Source organism: Jaculus jaculus, chromosome 12 (genome assembly GCF_020740685.1).
Source record: "Jaculus jaculus isolate mJacJac1 chromosome 12, mJacJac1.mat.Y.cur, whole genome shotgun sequence".
Taxonomy (NCBI): domain Eukaryota; kingdom Metazoa; phylum Chordata; class Mammalia; order Rodentia; family Dipodidae; genus Jaculus; species Jaculus jaculus.
The window spans coordinates 107,966,781-107,993,402 of record NC_059113.1 but is presented as its reverse complement, the minus strand read 5'-3'; the positions used below and the strand labels follow the sequence as shown (position 1 = coordinate 107,993,402).

At 44.0% G+C, this 26,622-nt stretch overlaps 1 protein-coding gene across 2 annotated transcripts in view; it reads right to left on the bottom strand.

Annotated features, from left to right (window-relative positions):
* Rnf13 (ring finger protein 13) overlaps positions 1 to 26,622 on the bottom strand; it is a 61,918-nt gene that overhangs the window by 25,840 nt on the left and 9,456 nt on the right. For both annotated transcript variants that reach the window (XM_004655904.2, XM_045131145.1), the window contains exons 2-4: positions 16,538 to 16,663; positions 7,411 to 7,491; positions 5,025 to 5,150 (exon numbers count right to left, since the gene is read on the bottom strand). In XM_004655904.2, the coding sequence (XP_004655961.1) occupies positions 5,025 to 5,150; positions 7,411 to 7,491; positions 16,538 to 16,651 (321 nt within the window). In that variant the 5' untranslated portion in view covers positions 16,652 to 16,663. The remainder of the gene's footprint in view (positions 1 to 5,024; positions 5,151 to 7,410; positions 7,492 to 16,537; positions 16,664 to 26,622) is intronic.

The following is a 26,622-nucleotide window of genomic DNA, read 5'->3' as shown; positions in this document are numbered from 1 at the left end:
TCACTATCAAAAGGAGTCCTGGCTAAGAATAAAGCTCCTGAAACTGAAAGCTTAGCATAAGTGTGAACTCCAAAAAACAGAAGCATGTTTTCAAAACATGAGCATTTTCCCCAAGGTTTTTGTTATTGTTTTTATTGATTTTTAAAATAAAGAATAAAATTAAATTAAATCAAGGAAAACACTAACATATGGACCAAAAAACTTATGAATACAAACAAGGAAAATATACTAATGTTTAGAAAGTATAAAATTCATGTGTCAGCCTAATTAAATAACATTTTCAACTAAGCAGCAGCTGGTATTTTTTTTTTTAATTTTTTTTATTTGAGAGCGACAGACACAGAGAGAAAGACAGATAGAGGGAGAGAGAGAGAGAATGGGCGCGCCAGGGCTTCCAGCCTCTGCAAACGAACTCCAGATGCGTGCGCCCCCTTGTGCATCTGGCTAACGTGGGACCTGGGGAACTGAGCCTCGAACCGGGGTCCTTAGGCTTCACAGGCAAGCACTTAACCGCTAAGCCATCTCTCCAGCCCAGCAGCTGGTATTTTTAAGAACACAGGAGGCACAAACACAACCTAAACCTAAATCTTTCCGTAATCATATGCACAACCTCACAATTATACAACCCAACCTCCAACACATGGTGTCAATGGAATCAAAACAGAATCAAAAGACGCAGAATTTCATGAATGAAAAGCATGCAGAGTATACAAAACCTAAATCCAGAACAGCCCTCAAAGCAGGAAAATGCATTTAAAAGCCTTCTGAATTGTACTGCTAATGTGCCTTTGTAGGGGGACTGATCAGAGTTATTAGTTCAAATTGCAGTAAATACACTGAACATTTTACATTTAATTAACAAATTGAATGCAACTGAACTGTGAAGACCAGGTTAGCATGTAACCAAAAGTTTCTAAGAACACAGCTGCTCCAGAAAGGCTCCACTTCCCAAATTGCCAGCAGCTGAGGAGCAAACTTTTGGAACATGCAAGTTTATGGGGACTTGATTGAAACCACCACAGGAACTCACCAAAAAAGTCATTCACTGTAGTCAAAGTTAGCTTTCTTCCAGAAATATAAAGGATGGTTCATTATACATATGTTGATAAATGTAGCACATCATATAGACTTCAAGATAGGAGCCAGATGGCCACATGATAGTCTGAACAGATGCAAGTCCCAACATCTTCTGGATAAAATGTCTTGAACACATGGAGATGCTCAGCAGGTAAGGTGCTTCCCGGGCCAAGACCACCGAAGTCAACTCCCCAGAGCCCACACAGAGCTGAGCACAGCCCCGCATGTCCACAGCCCCAGTCTCCTACCTCCAGCGCTGCGCCTCGGGACTGAGGTTACGAGTATACATGGCCACATCTGGCAATTTCCAAGAGGGTTAGGACTGAATTAAGGCTCTCAGAGCCTCGTGCTTGCATGGCAAATGCTTTTACCAGGTAAGCCAGTTCCCCAGCTCCAACTCTTACTCAGTAGTATTGAAAGTCTAAGCTACAGCAGTAAGACAAGAGAAGCAAATAAAAGACATATGATGAAAAGGAAAGGAAGAAGTCAGTGTGTCCTTACTTGCAAATGACATGATTCTGTATATAAGAGACCCTAAAAAGTCATCAGAAAACTGTGAGACCTGCTAATCACTTCCAGCAAAGTGACAGGATACAAAATTAGCACACAAAGTCAATAGCATTCCTATATACCAAGAGCAAAACACTCCAAGGAAGGAATCAAAGAAACAATTCCATTCTCAATTGTCTTTAAAAAAAAAAAATTATGAAATAAAGCTAGCCAAGAAAAGGAAAGACTTTCAAACACACAAAAGAGAAATTGATGAAAACCTAAGGAAATAGACACCCATGCTTATGGATGGAAGAACAGACATTGTAGAAATGGGTATCTTACAAAAAATAAATAAATAAAAATAAAAACCACCATTATCTATAGATAGAACACAATCCCCATAAAAATGCCAACATCATTCTTCAGAGAAATTTTTTTAAAAAATCCTAGGGGCTGGAGAGATGGCTTAGTGGTTAAGCACTTGCCTGTGAAGCCTAAGGACCCTGGTTTGAGGCTCAATTTCCCAGTACCCACGTAAGCCAGATGCACAAGGTGTTGCATGCATCTGGAGTTTTGTTTGCAGTGGCTGGAGGTCCTGGCATATGCTCTCTCTCTCTCTCTCTCTCTCTGCCTCTTTCTCTCTCTGTTTATATGTCGCTCTCAAATAAATAAGTAAAATAAACAAAAAAAATTTTAAAGACTAAAAAACATTTTAAAAATCATGGACTTCTGGTCAACATGTTGGAATAGGACCTTTGCCAAAAACAGGGACTAGATTCAGCACAATAATCCCTTCTCCCAAAGCACGAAGATGTCAGAGAATGCTCAGGAGATCCAAAAGCCATCAGTACAACAACAAAACAAAGATAGCCAACTCCCTATTATAAGATGGACCACCTACACCACATCTTCCAGGGCTCACAGAAATTGCAGAGGAAGCATTGACATGAGTACAGCTCCCACTGCTAACCTGACAACCAGCTCCAGGGGAAAGGCAACAGATATTGTCATCAATCAAAACATATCGAACCAGAAACTTAGAGCCTACAGAGAACTTATCACTAAACCAGACTGCTAACGAACCCACTAAGGCTCAGGGATCATGGAGAAAGAAGGGACAGGAAGACTGTAAGAGCCACAGGGGGGTGTAGGAATATTCTGAGTCACAGCCCTACCCACAGAGACTGCTTGAGGCTCAGTCTAACAGTAAATACCAGCAACCCCACTAAGGAGAGCCCTCAGGAAAAGCGTGACGGAGGAGAAGCAATATGAGACTATAATCTTTTGTTGTAGTCAGGTTCACATTGCTGGCAGAAATCACCTGACCAAGAGCAGCTTGTGGGAAAAAGGGTTTATTTTGGCCCACAAACTTGAGAGGGAAAACGATGGCATGAGCAGAAGGTGGACATACCCCTTGCCAACATCAAATGGAAGCAGTAACAAGAGAGTGTGCCAAACACTAGCAAAGGCTATTATATAATATAAATATAATACCCATAAGCCTGCCGCCACCAATGCACTGCCTCCCAGAGGTGTTAATTCCCAAATTGCCTTCAGCGGGGGACATGACATTCAGAACACCTAAGTTTATGGGGGACCCCTGAATCAAAACACCACATTCTGCCCCTGGCCCCCATAAACTGATAATCATACATGATATAAAATAAAATGCACTCACTCCAGCTTTAAAAGTCCCCATAGGCCAGAGATGGTGGCACACGCTTTTAATCCCAGCACTCAGGAGGCAGAAGTAGGAGGATCGCTGTAAGTTCGAGGGCACCCTGAGAATACATAGTGAATTCCAGGTCAGCCAGGGCTAGAGTGAGACCCTATCTCGAAAAACCAAAACAAATAAATAAAATAAATAAATAAAAGTCCCCCACAGTTTTTTTTTAAATTAATCTCAATGATGTTTAAACAATCCCATAATCCAAGGTCTTTTAACTGAGCCATTAGACCAAAAAAATAAATAAAATAGTGAATTCCAGGTCAGCCTGGGCTATACTGAGACCCTTCCTCGAAAAACCAAAATAAACAAATAAATAAAAACCACATAAACAACTCTAAGAGGCAGTCTAGATGTGATTTCAATCTGTAATTTACTTCCCAATAGAAGACAACTTAGGGTTTAATTGTGGAACTAATACACAATAATAATGCTATTTACCGTGTACAAAGTTCTCTACATTTTCAAACCATTTTCCATGAATCATTTATTCCTTTAGTGAGTTTATAGAGATGTCATTTTTCCCATGTCATGAATGTTAACTGTCAAAATTCACAGTCTGTACCGTCACGGCAATCTTTCCTACTGAAGAGACAAATCATTCACGATCAGCTTCTTAAAATGTGAGAAAATGACATGTCTGGTCTGTGAGATGGAGCTCTGAGCTATCAGTGAAAGAAAAATCAAGGCTGGAGCCTCAACATGGTTCTGTGGCCAGGCACAATCCAAAACAGATGCAAAAATGTTGTACCTTCAGGGATAGGGAGTTGGCTCACTGGTTAAAGGCACTTGCTTGCAAAGCCTACAGGCCTGGATTTGATTACCCAGTATCCATGTAAAGCCAGATGCACAATGTGGTGCATGCATCTGGAGTTCATTTTCAGTAGCAAGAGGCCCTTTTCATATTCATTCTCTCTCTCTCTGTCTCTCTCTACTTCTCTCTGATAAATAAAAGTATTTAAAAGAAATAAAAAACATACCTTTAGAGTAGCTCAAATAAACCCTATCTGACATAACTGACCTAAGAAATGGTCCTTTTACTAATAATGAGAGAAGTTCTACAGTGAACTGTTGACTATGTAGAATGTCCACTTCCTCCACTCTAAAGGCAGAAGAAATCCCAATGTTAGTGCAGACAGCAGTCAGCATTTTACAGATACTGGAAGGGCTGAGGCACAAAATTGAAGGGTGAAGTTTCCATCCCTACACTAGATCAAGTAAGAGTCCTCTATCACAGCACAGTTCAACATGCCCAGCACACACTGGAAGTTGCTAGAACCAGCAGTGGTGGTTTAAATGTGTTGTTTTTCAGTCTTATGGTGTTATCACCATGGCATCTCCCCTTTGCCCCTAAAAGCTTAATGGAAAAAGGTTCCCAGCCTTTTTTGCCTTTGCCATTTCCTTTTTCTTTTCCTTGGCCTGGAATCACTCCTTCCTTTTTTAAAATAAAATCTGAAAGCTAGGCATGGTGGCGCACGTCTTTAATCCCAGCACTCAGGAGGCAGAGGTAGGAGGATCACTATGAGTTTGAGGCCACCCTGAGACTACTGAGAGAATTCCAGGTCAGCCTGAACTAGAGTGAAATCCCACCTTGAAAATCCAAGCAAAAAAGAGAAAAGGAAAAATATCTGAATAATTTTGTATTCTGGCTCAGATTTTTCCTGAAAAGAAGAGAATTTAAATTATATAATTAAACAACAATTTAATAATGTCAAAGAGAAAACAGTACCTTTATATCAAAATTGCAATCAAGCCTTCTAATCAACACGATGAAAGAACCCGTTGAGTTGTCTGTTAGTGGGGGAGGCACAATGGGTTCACAGGCATTCTCGGGCTTGGAGTTAATCAAAAAACCCTGAAAAAGAATGGTAGTAAGTTATTCCTCTGTTTCACTCACTCAGCCAGCTAACGTCTGCAGATCTCTGCCTTGCTTCCATTATGCTGGCTGTATAAACCAGTAGCTGACAACAGTGCAAAACCCTGGAAATTCCAAAGTAGTATCTGCTTCATAAGCACTTGGTGGGTTTTTTGTTTGTTGGTTTGTTGGTTCGGTTGGTTTTTCAAGGTAGGGTCTTGCTCCACCCCAGGCTGACCTGGAATTCACTATGTAGTCTCAGGGTGGCCTCAAACTCATGGCGATTCTCCTACGTCTGCCTCCCAAGTGTTGGGATTAAAGGTGTGCACCACCACTCCCGGCCACTTGGTGTTTTTAAAGTAAATTCAGTCTTTCTTTTTTTAAACATTTTTTAAAATTTCAGTTTATTTGAGAGAGAGAGAGAGAGCAGTAAAGAGACAGACAGAGGGCTGGAGAGATGGCTTACCGGTTAAGGCATTTACCTGCAAACCCAAAGGACCTCAATTCCCCATAAGCCAGATGCACAAGGTGGCACATGTGTCTGGAGTTTGTTAGCAGTGGTTGGAGGCCCTGGTGTGCCCATTCTCTCTTTTTCTCTCTCAAATAAATAAATAAAATAAGTAAATAAAATTTAAAAGGCAGATAGAAAGGGAAAATGGGGGCTGGAGAGATGGCTTAGCAGTTAAGCTCTTGCCTGTGAAGCCTAAGGACCCTGGTTCGAGGCTCGATTCCCAGGACCCACGTTAGCCAGATGCACAAGAGAGACACGCATCTGGAGTTCGTCTGCAGTGGCTGGAGGCCCTGGCATGCCCATTCTCCCCCCCCCCCCCGCCCCCGCTCTCTATGCCTCTTTCTCTCTGTTGCTCTCAAATAAACAAACAAAAATAACTTAAAAAAAAAAAGAAAGGGAAAATGGGCATGCCAAGGCATCTAGCCATTGCAAACAAGCATTTGCCGCCTTGCACATCGGGCATTACATACGTACTAGAGAATCAAACTCAGGTCCTTAGGCTTTGCAGGCAAGCACCTTAACCACTGAGCCATCTCTCCAAGACCCCCTTTTTTAATTTTAATTTTTTATTTTTTATAATTAACAACTTCCATGATTGTAAACTATATCCCATGTTAATTTCCTCCCTCCCCCCACTTTCCCCTTTGAACACCCACACAAACACACTCACTCTCGCTCAAATAAATAAATATTAAAATAATCATCATGATGATGTAGGCCCTCCCTATCAGCAAGAAAAGATGCAGCAATGGACAATGAAGGAAGAAAGGCAGGGAACAAGTAGTAAGTTTCTATGACTGTCACACAGAGATCCACTGTCCCTGTAAGCATTGACACAAACACATATATGCACATGCACCTACAAACACACACACACACACACACACACACACACACACAGAAAACAGGCCTGAGACAACATGTGCCGAAGTGTCACCACGCTGAGAGTTGAGCAGCACAGCCACGGTGGGCTTCAATGTCCTGTTACGGTGTGTGTAAGTGTGCAGACAGGTGTGTACTACAGACAGAAGCCAGGCAACGCATTTTTAAATGTTCTTATTTATTTGAGAGAGAGAAAAAAAAGGCAGAGAAAAAGAAAGAGAGAGAGACAATGGATGTGCCAAGGCTTCTAGCTGCTGCAAATGAACACACACATATGTCATCATGAGCATCTGGCTTTCGTGGGTCCTAGGGAATTAAACCTGGGTTGTTTGGCTTTGCAGGCTGCACCTTAACCAGCAAGCCATCTATCTCTCCAGCCCATATTTATATATATATTTGTTCCTCAAGGTAGGCTCTAGCTCTAGACCAGGCTGACCTGGAATTCACCATGTAGTCTCAGCGTGGCCTTGAACTCACAGCCATCCTCCTACCTCTGCCTCCTGAGTGTACTCAGTGCATCACATATGTGTGCATTTGTGTGTATGCTACTGAGATCAAACCCCTGCCAGCAAGCACTATGCCACTAAGCTACATTTCCAGCCAATGCCTGGTAAATAGCTTTTGTTGTTCTTGTATTTTCAGACATAGGGCCTCACTGAAGGCCAGGCTGGTCTCAGACCAACTATGTAGCTCAGACTGATCCCTAACTCACAATCGTGCTGCCTCATCTCCCAAGTACTTACCCTTTTCAAGTAACTGAGTTTTAAGTTTTATAATAATAAGTACTTTAATTCTCCCAATAAGTATATAAACATAAAATTCACCTTATTAAATACTTATTCCTTTATTGTAGTACTATTTTCTTACCTTCAAACCTTCAGCTGGTAGTCTATAACCAAATCTTGCAGGAAGATCTTCAAATGTCTGAGATGCATTTTCAAAGTTATACTAAATACAAAATTAAAAACAGTCAAGTTAAAACAACTTACATACGACATTTTAAATGGTTTGTGATTAAACAGTATAAATTGTTTTTGTAATTTTGATTTACTACTTCAGCTCAGCCCAATAAAATCAGATTTGTAAAAGTATATCCACTAAAACACTAATATGCAATTTTTAAATTAATTTATTTATAAGCAGAGATAGAAGAGAGAAGACAGGCAGACAGGGAGAGAATGGGTGTGCCAGGGCCTCCAGCCACTGCAAATGAACTCCAAATGCATGTGCCCCTTGTGCATCTGGCTTACATGGGTCCTAGAGAATCGAACCTGGGTCCTTGGGCTTTTCAAGCAAATGCCTTAACTGCTAAACCATCTCTCTAGCCCTTAACACTAATCTATAACATATAAACCATTTAAAGTTTATTCTGACTATATGTATTATCAAATACCAATAATTCTGTAACATTATACAATCTACTGCTTTCTGAATTATTCCCACAGGTAATTTCCTACTAAGGAATCGTCTAAATAAATCATTTTCTAGCTGAAGTTTTTGTTTTTTTTTTATTGTAAGGGTCTGATTTAATAGGAGACATGGGATTTCATGGTGCTAGCTATGAAAGGTGACTTTTCCCCAGGGTAAAGAATCAGCACAAGTCATACTTGAATGGCCCTGCAACCTTTTATTTCAGCTGAAGGTTTTGACACAGGACTAAACAAGCTGAGCTAGACCCGTGAGCAGAGATGAAGGTCTTCCTTCACTCCCACAGCCCCACTTCCAGACAGACAGCGGCTCTCGTACTGCAGGACTGAAGTCTTCCACATAGCAAGACACAGGACTGTTTTTCCACAATGCACAGGGCTAGGGATACAGCTCAGGGATACAGCCTTACCTAACGTGCCACGGTTCAATCTCCAGCATCACAAAAAAATAATAAAGTAGTAATAAAATAAAAGGACGATAATAGTAATGATATAACTGGAGTTATCCTGCTGTATCACTGAATAAATAGTAAGACAATAATAATGATAATAGTAGTATGACTATATAACTAGAGTTAGCTTGCTGTATCATTGAATAAATAACGATACAGTAATAATGATAACAGTGACATAACGATATAACTGTGGAGTTAGCCTGCTGTATCACTAAATAAATAATGATACAGTAATAATGACAACAGTAATGATATAACTGTGGAGTTAGCTGACTGTATCATTTAATAATACTATACAGAAAACAAGAAGAAAAGGGGTAATGGATGAACTATGCAAAGACAGTTGTAGCAGCAGCTTCACGTTGCTAGCATGAACTTCCCTACCGGGCCGCCAGCACAGTAAGCAAGCCAGGAACCCAGGTGAAGCTCTGGCAGGCTGCGTCTTTAAGATGGAATTCCAGATCCACCCTTAAACACACCTTAGGGCTGAACCCTAGGATCCACCACGGGGTTACCAACTTACAAGCTTGAAGAAAGCTCCTGAATCTACTGGGGGGCATCTGTTCAAAGTACCACAGTAGTAAACAAGCAACTTCAATGCAGATGAAATCTGTCTATGTTAGAAGCCATAACGGGCATTCGCGGCCTATAAGCCAGAAGTAAACGTACAGAACACATTCATTTCAAATGCATATTGAAAGAGTGGAACAGAGCAAGACGACACTTCTCACTGATCACCACGTGGAGAAAAACAAAGAGCAAGTGACCTCTGGCTAGTCCACAGCACGGTCAGGATCAGGCCACGCATGCATGGACAGCTGTCTCCTGCAGGTCCCGCAAGCACAGGGGCCTACTCCAGTCCTCCCCAGCAGCCTCTTCTCTCGTGGATGCAGGGGCGACGGCTCCTGTGGGGGCTCCTTCACTGGAGGCATGAGCACGCTTCCATATGTGCCACATAAGCAACAGGGAAAGTGCTGACAAAAGGGACTGAGTGAAAAAGTCCAGCTCTAGGGGTGACCATCTTCTCAGGGGAGGGGACAGGTGTCCAGAGTAATCGTGTACAAAGCACTTTCCAGGCAGAGACACTGTTCTGGAAGCTGGGTCTCAATTGTCACCACGACCTCCAAATGACAGAAAAAGAAACTGAGGCACTTAACAGTGGAAAGGGCTCTGACTGAACCACAGGACGGGGAGTGTCGGTGTAGTCCACTCAACATCCTGCGCAGCAGACAGGACCACCGAGCAACAGTCAGCCTCAGCTACACAGAGAAAAGCAGACAGACGGGGATCAGCCTGGAAAACAAAAGGGGGTCAGAGAAGTCCAAGAGACAGGAGGGTGAGGAAGACCTTTCTCCATGGTCCCTCCATAACTCCTCCAGCTCATTTCAGACCCAAGAATATTCCAAGGGCATGGGTTAGAGGAGAAATATGAATAGCAATGCACTATTCTGTTCCACCTCAAAAATATCCAGACTACCCCAGGGAAGAAATCATACATCCATCGACCGAGGGTGAAAAATCTCACAGGGGCTGTAAGAGCGCTCGTCTTCAAGGCCACGTGTGCAGGGCTCTCGCAGGTCTGCAGGGACGCAAGCCTCCTGCAAACGCGGCCCAGCATGCACACGCGTGGCTAGCACCGCACCAGATCCGCGGCGCGAGTCTCCACCTCTCATCTAGTAGCGTCAGAGAAACCAGCCACAGCCAGGAGTAAACAGACCTTCAGCAAAGACCCGGTTACCTTCACAGAGCTGGGGACGCTGACACCTGTGTACTTCCAGTGTGGAGCAGACACAGCCAAGAGGAGACTAGCGCTCAGTGCAGCAGTCTCATCTAAGGGTTTTGTTTGCTCTTTTCAACAACAAAGACAGGACCACTGTGTTCTCTTCTGGCTCATTAGGATTCATTTAATTTTATTTTTTATTTCTGGTGTAGGGTTGGGGATAAGTGTCATGTGCCACTTTGTGAGCCTAGCTTTACATGGGCCCTGGGGAATCAAAGCCATCAGGCTTTGTAAGCAATCACCTTTAACCACCGGGCAACTCGTCAAACCTAATCAGTATTAACTTTAGACTCAAATTTTCTATGGACATTTTAGAATTTCTAAAATAATGCCAACAGAGATAGCACTGAAGTACTGTATGTGTATGTCTGTGTGGTGTGGTGTGTGTATGCATGCATGTTTGTATGCATGTGGCCAGCACACATGCACATGTGTGTGCCGCAGGCATGTGGAGACCAGAGGACGATGTTGGGCAGCTTCTTTAAATGCTCTCCACCCTTTCTTTTCTGCGATGGGCTCTCTTACCGAATCTGGAGCTCACCTACCCAACCAGACTCACTAGGCAGCAAACCCTGCAGACCCTCCTGTCTGTGCCTCCCCCGTGCTGGACTTACGGGTCCACGCCACCAGACCCAGCTCTTCCATGCGGATCCCAGGAATGAACTCAGGTCCTCATGCATGCATGCCAAGCACTCTGCCAACTGAGCCATCTCCTCAGCACTTGTCTGCAAAGCCAAAGGACCTCAGTTCAATTCCCCAGAATCCATGGAAGCCAGATGCACAAGGGGGCACATGCATCTGGAGTTTGTTTGCTGTGGCTGGAGACCCTGATGCACCCATTCTCTCTCTAGCTGGCCCCCTCATTCTCTCTCTCTCTGCTTCCTTCTCTCTCTCTTAAATAAATAACTAAGTAAATTCCTTCTCTCTCTCTTAAATAAATAAGTAACTTTTAAAAGGCCTCACATTCATGAGAAGTGTAATAGCACTAGAAGTGGACATGATGGCACATGGCTGCAGTCCCAGCACATGAGAAGCCCAGGCAGGTGGATGAGGAGTTCAAGGCCAGCCTGGACTACATGAGAGACTGCTTCAAGACACTGAAAAGAAGGAGAGAGAGAGATGGCTTAGTGGTTAAGGTGCTTGCCCGTAAAGCCATATGCACAGGGGTACATGTGTCTGGTGTTTATTTGCACTAGCTGGAGGACCCAGTGTGCCCACTGTCTCACTCTCTCTGGCAGCATGCTGTTGCACACCTTTAATCCCAGCACTCAGGAGGTTTAAGTAGGAGGATCACTGTGAGTTCAAGGCCAACCTGAGTGTAATTCCAGGTCAGCCTGCACTATAGCAAGACCCTACCTCAAAAGGGGGCGGGGTGTGGTGGTGCACGCCTTTAATCCTAGCACTCAGAAGACAGAGGTAGGAGGACTGCCAAGAGTTCAAGGACAACCTGAGACTATATAGTGAATAACAGGTCAGCCTGAGCTAAAGCAAGACCCTACCTCAAAAAACCAACAAAAGGGCTGGAGAGATGGCTTAGCGGTTAAGCGCTTGCCTATGAAGCCTAAGGACCCGAGTTTGAGGCTTGATTCTCCAGGACCCACATTAGCCAGGTGCACAAGGGGGCGCACATGTCTGGAGTTCATTTGCAGTGGCTGGAAGCCCTGGCGTGTCCATTCTCACTCATTCTCTCTCTCTATCTGCCTCTTTCTCTCTCTGTCACTCTCAAATAAATAAATAAAAATGAACAAAAAAAAAAATTTAAAAAAACCCAACATAAGAAAGAGAAGGTCCTACAGAGATTGGGAAAAGCAGGAACATATTTCAACATAATAAAGGCTATTTATGACAAACCCATTGCCGACATATTACTAAGTAGAGAAAAACTTAAAGCTTTTCCACTAAAATCAGGAACAAGACAAGGGTGTCCACTGTCCCCACTTTTATCTAATATAGTACTGGAAGTCTTAGCCATAGCAATAAGGCAAGAGATACACATAAAAGGGATACAAATTGGAAATGAAATTATCACTGTTTGTAGATGACATAATTCTATACATAAAGGATCCAAAGGACTCTACCAGCTAAATGTTAAGAGCCAATAAGTACTTATAGCCATGTAGCAGGATACAAACTAAACACACAGAAATCAGGAGCCTTCCTATACGCTAACAACAAACACATAGAGGATGAAATCAGAAAATCACTCCCATTCACAATTGTCTCAAAGAAAAAATAAATAAATAAAGTACCTTGGAATAAACCTAACCAAGGAAGTGAAGGATCTCTACAATGAAAACTTTAAAACACTCAAGTAAGAAATTGAAGAATCAATAGGAAATGGAAAGACATCCCTTGTTCTTGGAACAGAAGAATCAATATTATGAAAATGGCAATCTTACCAAAAGCAATCTACACATTCAATGCAATCCCTATTAAAATTCCAATTGCATTCTTCATAGAAATAGAAAAAACAATCCAAAAATTTATTTGGAAGAAGGAAAAAGAGTTAATAACTAAAATAATTTTGAGCAACAAAAATAAGGCTGGTGGTGGTATCACCATACCTGATTTTAACCTATACTACAGAGCCACAGTAACAAAAACAGCATGGTACTGGCACAAAAACAGACATGTATATCAATGGAATAGAACAGAGGATCCAGATGTAAATCCAGGTAGCTAAAGCCACCTGATCTTCAACAAAAATACTCATTGGAGAAAGGACAGCCTCTTCAGCAAATGGTGCTAGGAAAACTGGATATGTATCTGCAGAAGGATGAAAATAGATCCTTATCTTTCTCTGTGCACAAGAATTAAGTCCAAATGGATTAAAGACCTTAATATCACACCTGAAACTGTGAAACTACTAGAGGATAAAGTAGGGGAAACCCTTCAACATATTGGTCTTGGCAAAGACTTTCTGAATATAACCCCAATTGCTCAGAAAATAAAACCACAGATCAACCTCATGAAATTACAAAGCTTTTGTATAGCAAAGGACACTGTGAATAGAGCAAAAAGGCAACCTACAGAATGGGAGATAATCTTTGCCAGCTATACATCTGATAAAGGGTTAATACCTAGTATATGCAAAGAAATCAACAAACTAAATAATAAGAACTCAAACAACCCAATTAAAACAATGGATTATGGGGCCGGGCATGGTGGCGCACGCCTTTAATCCCAGCACTCGGGAGGCAGAGGTAGGAGGATCACCGAGAGTTCGAGGCCACCCTGAGACTCCATGGTGAATTCCAGGTCAGCCTGAGCCAGAGTGAGACCCTACCTCTAAAAACCAAAAAAAAAAAAAAAAAAAAAAAAAAACAATGGGTTATGGATGGGCTAGAGAGATGGCTTAGCGGTTAAGCACTTGCCTGTGAAGCCTAAGGACCCCAGTTTGAGGCTCGATTCCCCAGGACTCACATTAGCCAGATGCACAAGGGGGAGCACACATCTGGAGTTCATTTGCAGTGGCTGGAGGCCCTGGCGCACCCATTCTCTCTCTCCCTCCCTCCCTCTCTCCCTCTCTCTGCCTCTTACTCTCTCTGTCTGTCACTCTCAAATAAATAAATAAAAACAAACAAAACATTTTTTAAAATGGGCTATGGACCTAAATACAGTTCTCAAAAGAAGAAATGCACATGGCATATAAGCATCTAGAAAAATGTTCTACATCCCTAGCCATCAGGGAAATGCAGATTAAAACTACAATGAAATTCCATCTCACTCCTGTCAGATTAGCTACCATCATGAAAACAAATGACCATAAATGCTGGCAAGGATGTGGAAAAAGAAGAACCCTTCTACACTCTTGGTGGGAATGCAATCTGGTCCAGCCATTGTGGAAATCAATATGGAGATTCCTGGGACAGCTGAAAACAGAGTTGCCATATTACCCAGCTATAGCACTCCTAGGCATATATCCGAAGGACTCACTTCACTACCTTAGAGATATTTGCTCAACCATGTTCTAGTCACAATAGTTAGGAAATGGAACAGACTGATGAGTAGATAATGAAGATGTGGCACATTTACACAATGGAGTTCTACTCAGCATTAAAAAAAAAAATGAAGTTATGAAATTCACAGGAAATGGATGGATCTGGAAATAATTATACTTAGTGAAGTAACGCAGGCCCAAAAAGCCAAAAGTCACATGTTCTCTCTCATATGTGGATCCTAGCTACAAATGATTGGACTTCTATGTGAGTAGGAATTAAACTCAGTAGCAGAGGTCAGTAAGCTAGAAAGAAGATGTAAAGGGAACAGAATGGAAGGGAGTGGGCAGGGACTTAATAGAATGGTATTGTATATATGTGAGTAGCAGAACAGATTAATGGGGATGAAAAGGCCTACGTGATATTAGGGGAAGAGATGGAGTAAAGGAAAGGTAGAGGGAGGGCTAATCAAAATCTAAGAGGATATAAATAAGTCATATGGAAACCTACTTTTTTTGGACAATGGAACACTCAGGAGCCATAGATTGTTACTAGAAAATTTTCAGTGCCAGGGATGGAATACCTTCAGTGAGTTGTTGGCCAAGAAGGTCCCTGATGCATTATTTTACAGGGCATTGCTGAGGCCCTTGGTTTCCCAATAGGAATAGATGGTAAGACCCTATTACTGAAGACTCCACGTACTTGGGCTGCAAGGTCATTGAGAAATCCTACTGGAGCTGAGCTGAAAACCTCCTCCATGTTGACCAGCTGACAGAAAGCTGGAAAAAGCCACACTGCATGCAGTTCCATGGGAGAGAGAGAAATCACCAGTGAAGATACTCAACAGTGGACACTGTAAGTCTTAAATTTGGCCAGCCAAGCCAAATGAACCAATGGGTGCAATAGTGGCATATGTCTTATGAGGGAAACCAACCACTCTCTAATTGGACTGGAGGCCTGCTCCATGGGAGGGAATACATCCCTGATACTAAAAACCTACAACAGGGGTAGTCATGAGCTCTAGGAGTGTAATGTCTGCTGCTGTCTGGCTAAATGCATATATTATGTTACCAACTGCCCTATAAGCACTTCTCTTAATGTTCACACCCATATATTAATGCTATTCTTCACTTTTGGTTAGAGACGCTTCTCTTTTCAGAAGGCAGTGACCTTGGGATGACTCAGAAGGCACTATGGTGCTGAGAAGAAGTGACAGAGGAGTGCTCAACACTGAAACATTTCTATCACACCTTCCAAGGCTGAGGGCCCATTGCGAAAGAGGTGGCAGAAAGAATGTAAGAGCCTAAGGAAAGGTAGAACTGTTTACATTGCAGTCTTCCAGATACAAAATGGCTAGATATACATGACCTCACAGTGCCTGACACTACCTACACAAGACCCTCATAATAGGAGGAAAAGATGATGATGTCAAAATAAAAGAGAGACTTATTGAGAGGAAGAGGGGATATGATGGAGAGTAGAGTTGTGAAAGAGAAGGAGAAGGGGAGGGGAGAGGAAGGGAGAGGGGGGAGAGGAGGGGAGAGAGGAGGGGAGGGGAGAAGAGAGGGGAGAGAGGAGGGGAGAGGAAGGGAGAGGGGGGGAGAGGAGGGGAGAGGAAGGGAGAGGGGGGGAGAGGAGGGGAGAGGAAGGGAGAGGAGGGGAGAGGAAGGGAGAGGAGGGGAGAGGAAGGGAGAGGAGGGGAGGGGGGGAGAGGAAAAGAGAGGAGAGGAGAGGAAGGGAGAGGAGGGGAGAGGGGGGGAGAGGGGGGGAGAGGAGGGGAGAGGAGGGGAGAGGAAGGGAGAGGAGGGGAGAGGAGAAAAAAACTAAAGGAGGGGCGGTATACATCTAGAATCCCAGAAGTCAGGAGGATTGTGAGTTTGAGGATTTTCACAGCTACCAAGCAAGACCCAAAAGAGAAACTAAAGAAGATGTACACTAGGTACTAAAGAAATGCATAAATTTACATAAACAACACATTTCAGGAGGTGCATATTTTCTGGAAAGCAGCATCACTTACCAGGTATATAAAACTTACATTAGCTATTGAGCAAAAGAAAACAGCTAAGACACTCCACTTTCAGGTAACTATATATACTTTGGTATGTTTGTAAGTAAACCCTCTATAGTCAGTCAGAACCTTTTTGGAAGCATTTAAGAGATGGTTTTAGGGCAGAAGAGATAGCTCAGCGAGTAAGGCACTTGCCTGTAATGCCTAACAACCTGAGTTTGAGTGCCCAATACCCATGGAAAGCCAGATGCACAAAGTGGTGCGTATATCTGGAATTTGTTTGCGGTGGCTGGAGGCCCTGGCACATCCATTCTTTCCCTCCTTGCAAATAAATACTTTTTTAAAAAGATAAGGTTTTAGACATTAATGTGTTCTACTGTACTTACTGCTAAAATGTCCGCTTCTACAGGCAGTAGGTTTAGGACTGCAAAGAGCTGGACGGTCAGGATGGTGTAGACCTGTGTGGCCGACAGCATGAGCATCCCGATGGAGAGCAGCATCTCGTTCGGCTCCTGGGAGACAAGGACGAGGGCGCCTGTCAGAGCTGGTGCTTTCTCCTGAGAACAAGTCATTTGCCAGAGTAATCTCCAGCATCCAAAAATATCTCATTTGTTTCCAAACTGTGTTGACATTAAAATGAGAATATAGTGCTGGAGAGATGGCTTAGTGGTTAAGGTGCTTACCTAGAAATAGAAAGCCCAATGACCCAGGTTTGACTCCCCAGGACCCACATAAAGGCAGGTGCACAAAGTGGCGCACGCATCTGGACAGCATTTGCAGCACTAGGGGCCATAGCACACCCATTCTCTGCCCCCTCTCCTTTTTTGTTCTGTTTCACTCTGTTTGCAAGTAAATAATTTTTTTTTAATAAGGCTGGAGAGATGGCTTAGCAGTCAAGGTGCTTGCCTGCTAGGCCTAGGGACCCAGGTTCAGTTCCTAAGTACCCATGTAAGCCAGATGCACATGGCAGTGAATGCGTCTGGAAGTTCATTTGCAGCAGCTAGAGGCCCTGGAGTGGCTAATCTCTATTTCCTATTTGTCTGTCTGTCTCTGTCTCTCTCTCTCTCTCTGTGTATGTATACATATATTATATATATAAAATATATATCTATAATATATAAAAATATTTCTTGGGGCTGGAGAGAAGGCTTAATGGTTAAGGCATTTGACTGCAAAGCCAAAGGACCCAGGTTCAATTCCCCAGGACCCACGTAAGCCAGATGTACAAGGGCACATGCATCTGGAGTTCGTTTGCAGTGGCTAGAGGCCCTGGCGTGCCCATTCTCTATCTGTCTCTCTGCTTACAAATAAATAAATTAAATTGAAAAAATATTATTTATTTGAAAGAGAGAGAGAGGCAGAGAGAAGGGGGGAGAAAGAGAGAGAGAGAATGGGCATACCAGGGGCTCCAGCCACTGCAAACGAACTCCAGGAGCATGTGACATCATGTACATCTAACTTATATGGGTCCTGGGGAATCGAACCTGGGTCCTTTGGTTTTGCAGGTAAATGCCTTAACTGCTAAGTCATCTCTCCAGCACTAGTATATTGCTTAGCAGTTAAGGCACTTGCCTACAAAACCAAAGGACCCAGGTCCAATTCCCTAGGACCCACGTAAGCCACATGCACATGGCAGCACATGCATCTGGACTTTGTTCGCAGTGGCTAGAGGCCCTGGTGTACTCAGTCTCTCCTTCCCTCACCTCCTTTCATGTGTGTTCTCTCTCATAAATAAATAAAATCTGTGGATTTAAAATATATATTTTATATATATATATATATTTATTTATTTATTTATATTTATACACACATACACACACACACTTTAAATAAAAAGGAAGCCAGGCATGGTGGCACATGCCTTTAATCTCAGCACTTGGGAGGCAGAGGTAGGAAGATCTCAGTGAATTCGAGGCCACCCTGAGACTACATAATGAATTCCAGGTCAGCCTGGGCTCTACAGATATCTTAGCTCAAAAAATAAAATAAAATAAAAATAAACAAATAAATAAAAATTAAGAAGAATGTATTTCAAATGCACAAGAACTAACTCAGACTTGAACATGTGCAGGAACACATGAGGCTGGCAATGGCGCTCAGCAGCAGGACACACACCCAGCATGACGTTTGCTGCTTCAATCTCTGAAGAAACTAGGTTTCCATCCACACACAGTTAAAAGCAAACAAAACAGCCTTTGCCTTGGAATTGTCCTATTTCTAGAAATGTTAGTTTCCTGTCCACTATAAATTCATGCTCAAATCCCCTTTTTATATTTTGTATTTCATATCCATGTTAAGGATGAAGAAAAAAGCTATTCATACAATCAAAACATTCCAGATTTTGTAGCACTTCAGATTTATAATTTATTAGGAATGCTTAACTGGTAGAGTTTGTGCAAATTTTTTAAAGTCTTAAAAACTCTAGTATCAGCTGGGCATGGTGGTATAGGCCTTTAATCCCAGCACTCAGGAAGCAGAGGTAGGGAGATCACTATGAGTTCAAAACCAGTCTGGGACTACATAATGAGTCCCAGGTCGGCCTGGGCTAGAGTAAGACACTACCAGGAAAAAAAAAAAAAAAAAAAAAAAAAAAAACAGGTATGGAGGGATGGCTTAGCAGTTAAGGCATTTGCCTGCAAAGATGAAGGACCCAGGTTCAATTCGCCAGGACCCACATTAGCCAGATGCACAAGGAGGCACACGTGTCTGGAGTTCATTTGCAATGTCAGGAGGCCCTGGTGCACCCATTCTCTTTTTTTCTCTCTCTCCCTCTTTCTGTCAAATAAATAAATAAATAGAATTGAAAAAAAGGGGGCGGAGGGGCTGGTGAGATGGCTTAGCTGTTAAGGCACAGGCCTGCGAAGCTTAAAGATCTAGGTTCAATTCTCCAGGTCTCATGTATGCCAGATGCACATGGTGGGGCATGTGTCTGGAGTTCATCTGCAGTGGCTACAGGCCCTGGCACGCTCAGTCTCTCTCCCCTGCCCTGTCTCGAATAAAAATAAATCTTTAAAGCCGGGCGTGGTGGTGCACACCTTTAATCCCAGCACTCGGGAGGCAGAGGTAGGAGGATCACTGTGAGTTCGAAGCCACCCTGAGACTCCTTAGGGAATTCCAGGTCAGCCTGGGCTAGAGTGAGACCCTACCTCAAAAAACCAAAAAAAAAAAATGAAAATAAATCTTTTTTTTTTATTTATTTATTTGAGAGCAACAGACACAGAGAGAAAGACAGATAGAGGGGGAGAGAGAGAATGGGCGCGCCAGGGCTTCCAGCCACTGCAAACGAACTCCAGACGCGTGCACCCCCTTGTGCATCTGGCTAACGTGGGACCTGGGGAACCGAGCCTCGAACCGGGGTCCTTAGGCTTCACAGACAAGGGCTTAACCACTAAGCCATCTCTCCAGCCCGAAAATAAATCTTTAAAAAGAAACACACACATACAAAGGGGGCCGGGGGAAGGGGCTTGGTGTGGTGGTGCACGCCTTTAATCCCAGCACTTGGAGGCAGAGGTAGGAGGACTGCAGTGAGTTCAAGGCCATCCTGAGACTACAGAGTGAATTCCACGTCAGTGGGGGCTAAAGGGAGACCCTCCCTCGAAGGGAAAAAAACACCTCTGAAGTCTGAAACATGTCTGACGCCAAGCTTTTTAAGTAAGCGGCCTTCACTCAAGTTCTTGCCTTCACCTCCTAATAACCTATTCTTTTTTTTTCTGTCCCTAGATCCAAACATGGCAACTCCCTGGAACTCATCCACTCCCTATGAGTCTATCTTCCAACAAATCAGGGTCCCATGACAGGCTGAATGTTAACCAGCAAACAGCATCCTTACTGGGCAGCTTCCATGAGTGGGTAAGGCCTCAGGAGCTCCTTCATTCAGCAGCTCAGCAGAAGGGACCGTGGCTCCTGCTGCAGAGCGGCACACGCGTTCTTGCTCACACTGACTGCCCGGCACCTGTATCTTAGAAGCACCACCTTATGACATCAGAGATGAAATAAAGTGAAAAGACGTTGAAAGGGGTTAGTGGCTAACCAGGGCTACCACAGGAAGACTTAATGGAGAAAAGAACAGAGAATGACCCCAAATGAGTAAAGATTTGGGGAGAGAATGAAAATTTAATAGACCTCAGTGCTGGTTGTACAGTGTTATAAACATTAAAATTCACTGTGTACTTTAAGTAAGTAAACTTTATAGTGTGGATTATACAATAAAAATTTTAAATTAAAAAAGTTAATTTGTAAACTTATTGAAATTACTTTTTAAGGTAAAATGCACCTGACATCATCATGCAGAAACCACTGAACACAGCAGGCCTGAACCAGCTGTCTTGAGGAAGGTGTGCTGGTCAGACTGGCCTTTGTCGCATCTGCGAGTTGACACTTTAGGGCCACTGCCACCATTTTTGGCTAAGAACCCCTTGTTCTGCAAACGGCAAGGCTTAGGCGATGCACGGCTAGCAGAGGCTGCGGCAGTGAGCACTTCCAGTCTGCGCAGAGGCCTTTAGCCTCAGTGCACTGCACACTTGGCTTTAAAAACCCCGCAGGAAGGAGGAGCTCACCCTGGGCATCCACTGGGCAAGGACTCTGGAAGGGTGCACCTGGTTGCGCCTTGCTGGCCTTGCAGTATTTCCTTTTGCTATAATAAGTCACACCCGGAGAGCTGTCTCCTGGACACCACTGCACACGGACATTTTCAGCCAAAAATGATACAGAACAGCACAGAGCAATGCGGAGGTGGCAAGACATCCTATCAGGGTGAAAGAATATGGACCACACTGATGAGCAAAAGCATTTGGAAAACTGAGTCTGAACAAGAACTGACTTTCCTTCTAAAGTTCTGGACTTTTTCAGGGTAGGATCTCACTCCATGACCTGAAATTCACTATGTAATCCCAGGCTAGCCTCAACTCACAATTCTCCTACCTCTGCCTACCAAGTGCTGGGATTAAAGGCGTGTGCCACCACACCCTGCAAATTCTGGACTTTGAGGCAACATTGGGGTGGATAAAAGAGAGAGTACCTACTGAAACTAAGTCTAAAGACATGAGATTAATGACGACTCAATCAATGAGTACTGGCTAATGGCTGTTAGCATGTTATCAAGTGAACCCCAGAAATGGGGTTCCCAAGAGGCCTGAGAGAAAAGTGCTGGGCGCGTGGGTCAGTCAGTCAACTTCAGTCCCGCAGGTTTCAGTCACAGAAACCCATCAGCGCTCATCAAAGCACTCAGTCACCGTGCACTCTGTCAATTCTAGGACAGTAAAGCTGACCTTAGCAGTGTAGGAAGAGAGTAAATGACAGGACACAAAGACTGAGGAATACACCCAAAAAGACAAACATGAAAAGAGGACCTTTCCTCAAAGCCAGAGTTCAGACCTCAACTGCATACCAGTACTGCTGAGTACTAGAGACAGAATGTCACAACGTTGCCTCGGGAGAACTAGACAAACGTCACAAAAGCAGGAAACGAGCCCCGGGACACAGGCAGAGGAGAGGCGTATGCAGACACGGGCAGGGCTTCCCTGCGGAGCAGTCCTGAGGCCTACCTGAGAGGTGCCACACTAAGAGAGGCCTGTCACCTCCATGGGCTGCGCCAAAGACCAGCCTGCCTCACAGAAGACTGTCCACGAGCGTGAAGATGGGGAAGAGGGCGCTACTGGGAACTGGACTAACAGCCAAGGGCATGACCTCATTGTACAGAACTCTTCCATACTGTGTCCATTCCCTGCAACTGTGTGTGGCCAAATTCACGGTGACAGATGGATCAATCTGGCAGAGGAGCTCCTGCATCACCAAGTGTTCCGGCAGTGGCCTGTGTACTACTGTCTGACCTTAGCCATGTCTATAGTGAAAAAATAGGTTCCATTCCCCAGTACGCACGTAAAGCCAGATACACAAAGCAGCACACACATCTGGAATTTGTTGGCAGTGACAAGAAGCCCCAGCATGCCCATTCCCTTTCTCTGTCCTTATACATGAATATTATTTTAAAAAATTAGAGTTTTCAGGGTGCACTCAGGAGAGAGAGGTAGGAGAATCACTGTGAGTTCAAGGCCACCCTGAGACTCCATAGCGAATTCCAGGTCAGCCTGGACTACAGTGAAACCCTACCTTGAAAAACCAAAAAAAAGATTAGAGATCTGGGGAGATGGCTCAGCAGTTAAGGCACTTGCTTGCAAGGTCTCATGGTCTTGGGTTCAATTCCCCGGTACCCATGTGAAGTCGGATACACAAAGTTGCACAAGTATCTGGAGTGCTGGAGGCTCTGGCGTGCCCATATTGTAAAAAAAAAAAAAATTATTTGAAAGACTGCTTAGAGAAAAGCCTCCAGGGAGCCATCTGCAGTCACATAAGGATGTGTTTCCCTGGGGTCAGGTTGGATCCCAGCCTTGGTCCAAGAAGGACACACTATGGAATGAGCCAACAGGTCTTAGGACATCCGGGTGCTGCTGCTGGCACGCAGCAATGCTCACTGGCATAGTTTAGGAGCTCAGAAGCAAACTCCTCCCAGGCAGGGTTTAGCAGGGTCAGAATTTATAGAGGGCAACGTAAGATGAAGAGCGAAACGGAAGGTGCAAAGAAAACCCCAGGAAGTGGGAGAGGCAAAGGCAGGAAACACATGCACTAGCCCAGAAGAGCAGTCACGTGGGCTGCAGCCAGCCAGGCTGGGGGCAGAGATGTCCAAGCCTCCGTGCGCGGCTCCAGGATCCCACCTTTGCCAGGCTGGGTTCCAGTCGTGCTTTGTTTGGTGCCCGTGCCTCCCTTCGGTGCCCCTGGTGCCTTTCCGGAGGGCGTGTTTCCTCTAGGTCGTTGTCCTCACAACTGTGTAACTAGGTGACCGAGTCTGGCTTCAGTCTCGAAAACTTTTTTTTAACTTATTTGCAAGCAGAGATTGAAACACACACACACACACACACACACAGAGAGAGAGAGAGAGAGAGAGAGAGAGAGAGAGAGAGAGAGAGAGATTGAGGAGGTGCAGCAGGGCTTTCACCACTGCAAACAAACTCCAGACGTGCACCACTTTGTGCAGCGGCTTCACGTGGATTCCGGGGAATGGGACCTGAGCCATTCAACTCTGCAGGCAAGCACTTTAACCTTAGCTGCAGAGCCATCTCTCCAGCCCCTCGGAGACTTCTGAGCAACACTAGAACTGTGGAGACTTGAGGACTGAGAGGTGAACTCCATGCAAACTGCGCTCCTTTGGGGGATCCAGTTGCAGAAATGTTACAGTCTGATCATGAAATGTCCCGTCAGGTTCATGTAATGAGGACTTAGTCCCGGCTACTGCGACTCTACTGGAAGGTGGCAGAAAGTGGAGGTGGCCCGGCTGGAGGAAGTCGGTCACCGGACTACTCCTGGAGTGTGTTTGTAGCTCGGTTTCCTGCCACTGTTGGCCAACTTTGCTCTTTATGCCCTCCTGCCATGCTCTGCTTCACCACAGCTCAGAAGAGGCAGGACCAGCCAAACAAGGGCTATGACTTCAGAAACGGAGACTAAATAAATCTTTCCTCCTGTGAAACTGTTCATTTTTGTCACAGTGACAAACTAACACAAGTACGCATATTGCCAAACTGTTTCCCAAAGTTCTCATTCATAATCCCAAATAGTGCTTTTCATCACTTTCTTGTCTTTGTTGGCTAAGTAAAACAATATATTATCATTTGAATACTTACTATATGTCTGGTTAAGTACTCATTGTACATTATTTCTCTTATTCCTCACAATTCTATGAAGGAGGTTTAACTGTCCATAAAAACAGGAAACTAAGATGCAGGTCAGTAATAGAAAATGCTTACAACAGTAGTTAACATTCATCAAGCACTACATGAGTATTTGATCTTAGCTTTAAGTAACTTGCCCTTTAACCCTTGCCTCTTAACTAAAGGAACCAGAATTGAAACTAGGGTCTGTCTGCATCCTAAGATTCTGACCTTCCCAGATTCTCCAGGTATTTTTTACATTTTTATTTCTTTAATTACCTATAAGTTTAAAATTGTTCATGTCTACTCATGGTTTTTTTTGTTTGTTTGTTTGTTTTTTTTTTAGGTTAGATCTCTAGCTCAGGCTGACCTAGAATTCACTATGTAGCCTCAGGGTGGCCTAAAACTCATGGAAGTCCTCCTACCTCTGCTTCCTGAATGCTGGGATTAAAGGCATGCACCAACACGCCTAGCTCATGATGAAATTTTAAGGCTATCCATTTAAAATTTTCAAGGAAAACAGAGGTATATTAACATATTTAATGGCCATTAGGTTCAAGTCAGCTTCAATTCTAATCATGTTTATTACTCACAGACCTCAGAACCAAACTCTAATAAATAGGGTTCAACCCAGAGGCTTTCTCTATAACATCATAATTCTCAAAACATGTAAGAATTAAGTTGCATAAGCAACTTTTTCCAAACTAAAAGCAGATCAACTGTCCTCTCATGATGTCCAGGTGTACATGACTCAGGCTAGTACAAAGGATAGTCAGATCACTGCTCACTACTGTGCTGCAAAGACGGCTCAGAACTCTTCAGGAAAACCACAGACCACATTTACTGTTCCGCTTTATACTTCCCTAGTTACCTGTGTGACTTACTTGCACAGGTAACAGAAACTAAATGACTGTTCACGCAGTTACTTTTACACACAAACATCGGTTTTTTCTTTATATACCAGTAATGAATGACACAAAAACAAAATGGGGGAAGCTTCATTTATAGCAACATCCAAAAGAAAAGACTGTTGAGGAGTACACCTAACAGAACGCTATAAAACACAGGAACAATGCTGGAAAAAATCAAAGAAACATCCATGTGCTGAGTGATTCAAGATGGCAACAGTGCCCAAAGCAACCTGCAATTTGACACAAAACCTACCAACATCTCAATGATCTTTAGTAGAAAAATGGAAAACGCAATCTAAAATTCATGTGGAATTCTCAGGGGCCCCCAACAGGCAAACTATTTTAAAAATATTCTTATTTATTTATTTGCAAGCAGAGACAGAACAGACACAAGACACACAGAACGAGTACGCCAGGGCCTCCAGCCGCTGTGAACAAACTCCACATCACACCACTGAGCCAGGCTTCAGGTGGGCACTGGGGAATAAACAAAGTCCACATCACACCACTGAGCCAGGCTTCAGGTGGGCAATGGGGATAAACAAACTCCAGATTACACCACTGAGTCAGGCTTCAGGTGGGCACTGGGGAATGGGACTCTGGCAAGCACCCTAACCACTGAGCCATCTCTCCAGCTCCCAAAACTATTTTTAAGTGAAGAACTCATATTTCTCCCTCCCTCCCTCCCTCCCTCCCTCCCTCCCTCCCTCCCTCTCTCTCTCTCTCTCTCTGTCTGTCTCTCTCTCTCTCTCGTTTTTGTTTTTGGAAGTAGGGTCTCCCTCTGGCCCAGGCTAACCTGGAATTCACTACATAGTCTCAGGGTGGCCTTGAATTCACGGCGATCCTCCTACCTCTGCCTCCCTTGTGCTGAGATTAAACACGTTTGATTTCAAGATTTTTAGTGTGAAAGTCCAATAATCAAAGCTATATGACACCGATGCAAATGCAGGTACACAGAGTAAAGCAGCAGACCTGAGAGGAGCTGGAAATAAGTCCACACACCTATGGTCAAATGACTTTCAGAAAACGTGCCAGGCCCCAAAGCCACCCTCCTCGGCAAGCAGCGCTGGGACCGCAGGACAGTCACTGCAGGACAAGGAAGCTGACCCTGAGGCACCCCAGGCATCAAAACCCATACAAAATGAGTCAGCAACCTAAATGCAAGAGCTAAATTAGCAAAGTCTTACAAGAAACATGCATGGCACACACAGGAAGGGATGGGGGCTGGGGAGATGGCTCAACAGGCAATGCAATTGCTGCCTAAGAGTGAGGATCTGCGTTCAGACCCAGAACCCACAAAAAGCCAGGCTCGGTGGCATGTGCTCATAATCCCAGCATGCCTGTGGTGAGATGGGAGGCAGACGAAGGATCCCCAAAGCTTGTGGTGGCGGCGGCAGCAGCGGCAGCAGACGAGAGGCCTCAAGTAAGCTGGAAGGCGAGGACTGAGCCCTGAGGTTGTTCTCTCACTTCAGCGTGCACAGATACACAGATACACAGACACACAGACACACACACACACAAGTCTTGCTTTTAATTCTTAAAACGGAGGCAGAAGAAAAATCATGATTTGTGTAGCCTAGGCTATATAGTATCTCAAAAATTGTGGAAAAGAGACTAATTTTCATGACTGGATTTAGCAATGAATTCTTAGAAATGACACCTAAAGCATGAGTAAAAAATAAGTAAACAAGCCAGGCGTGGTGGTGCACGCCTGTAATCCCAGCAATCGGGAGGTGGGAGGATCACCGTGAGTTCAGACCACCCTGAGACTACAGAGTGAATTCCAGGTCAGCCTGAGCGAGAGCAAGACCCTACCTCAGAAAACCAAAAAAAAAATAAATAAAAAATAATGTAAATAAA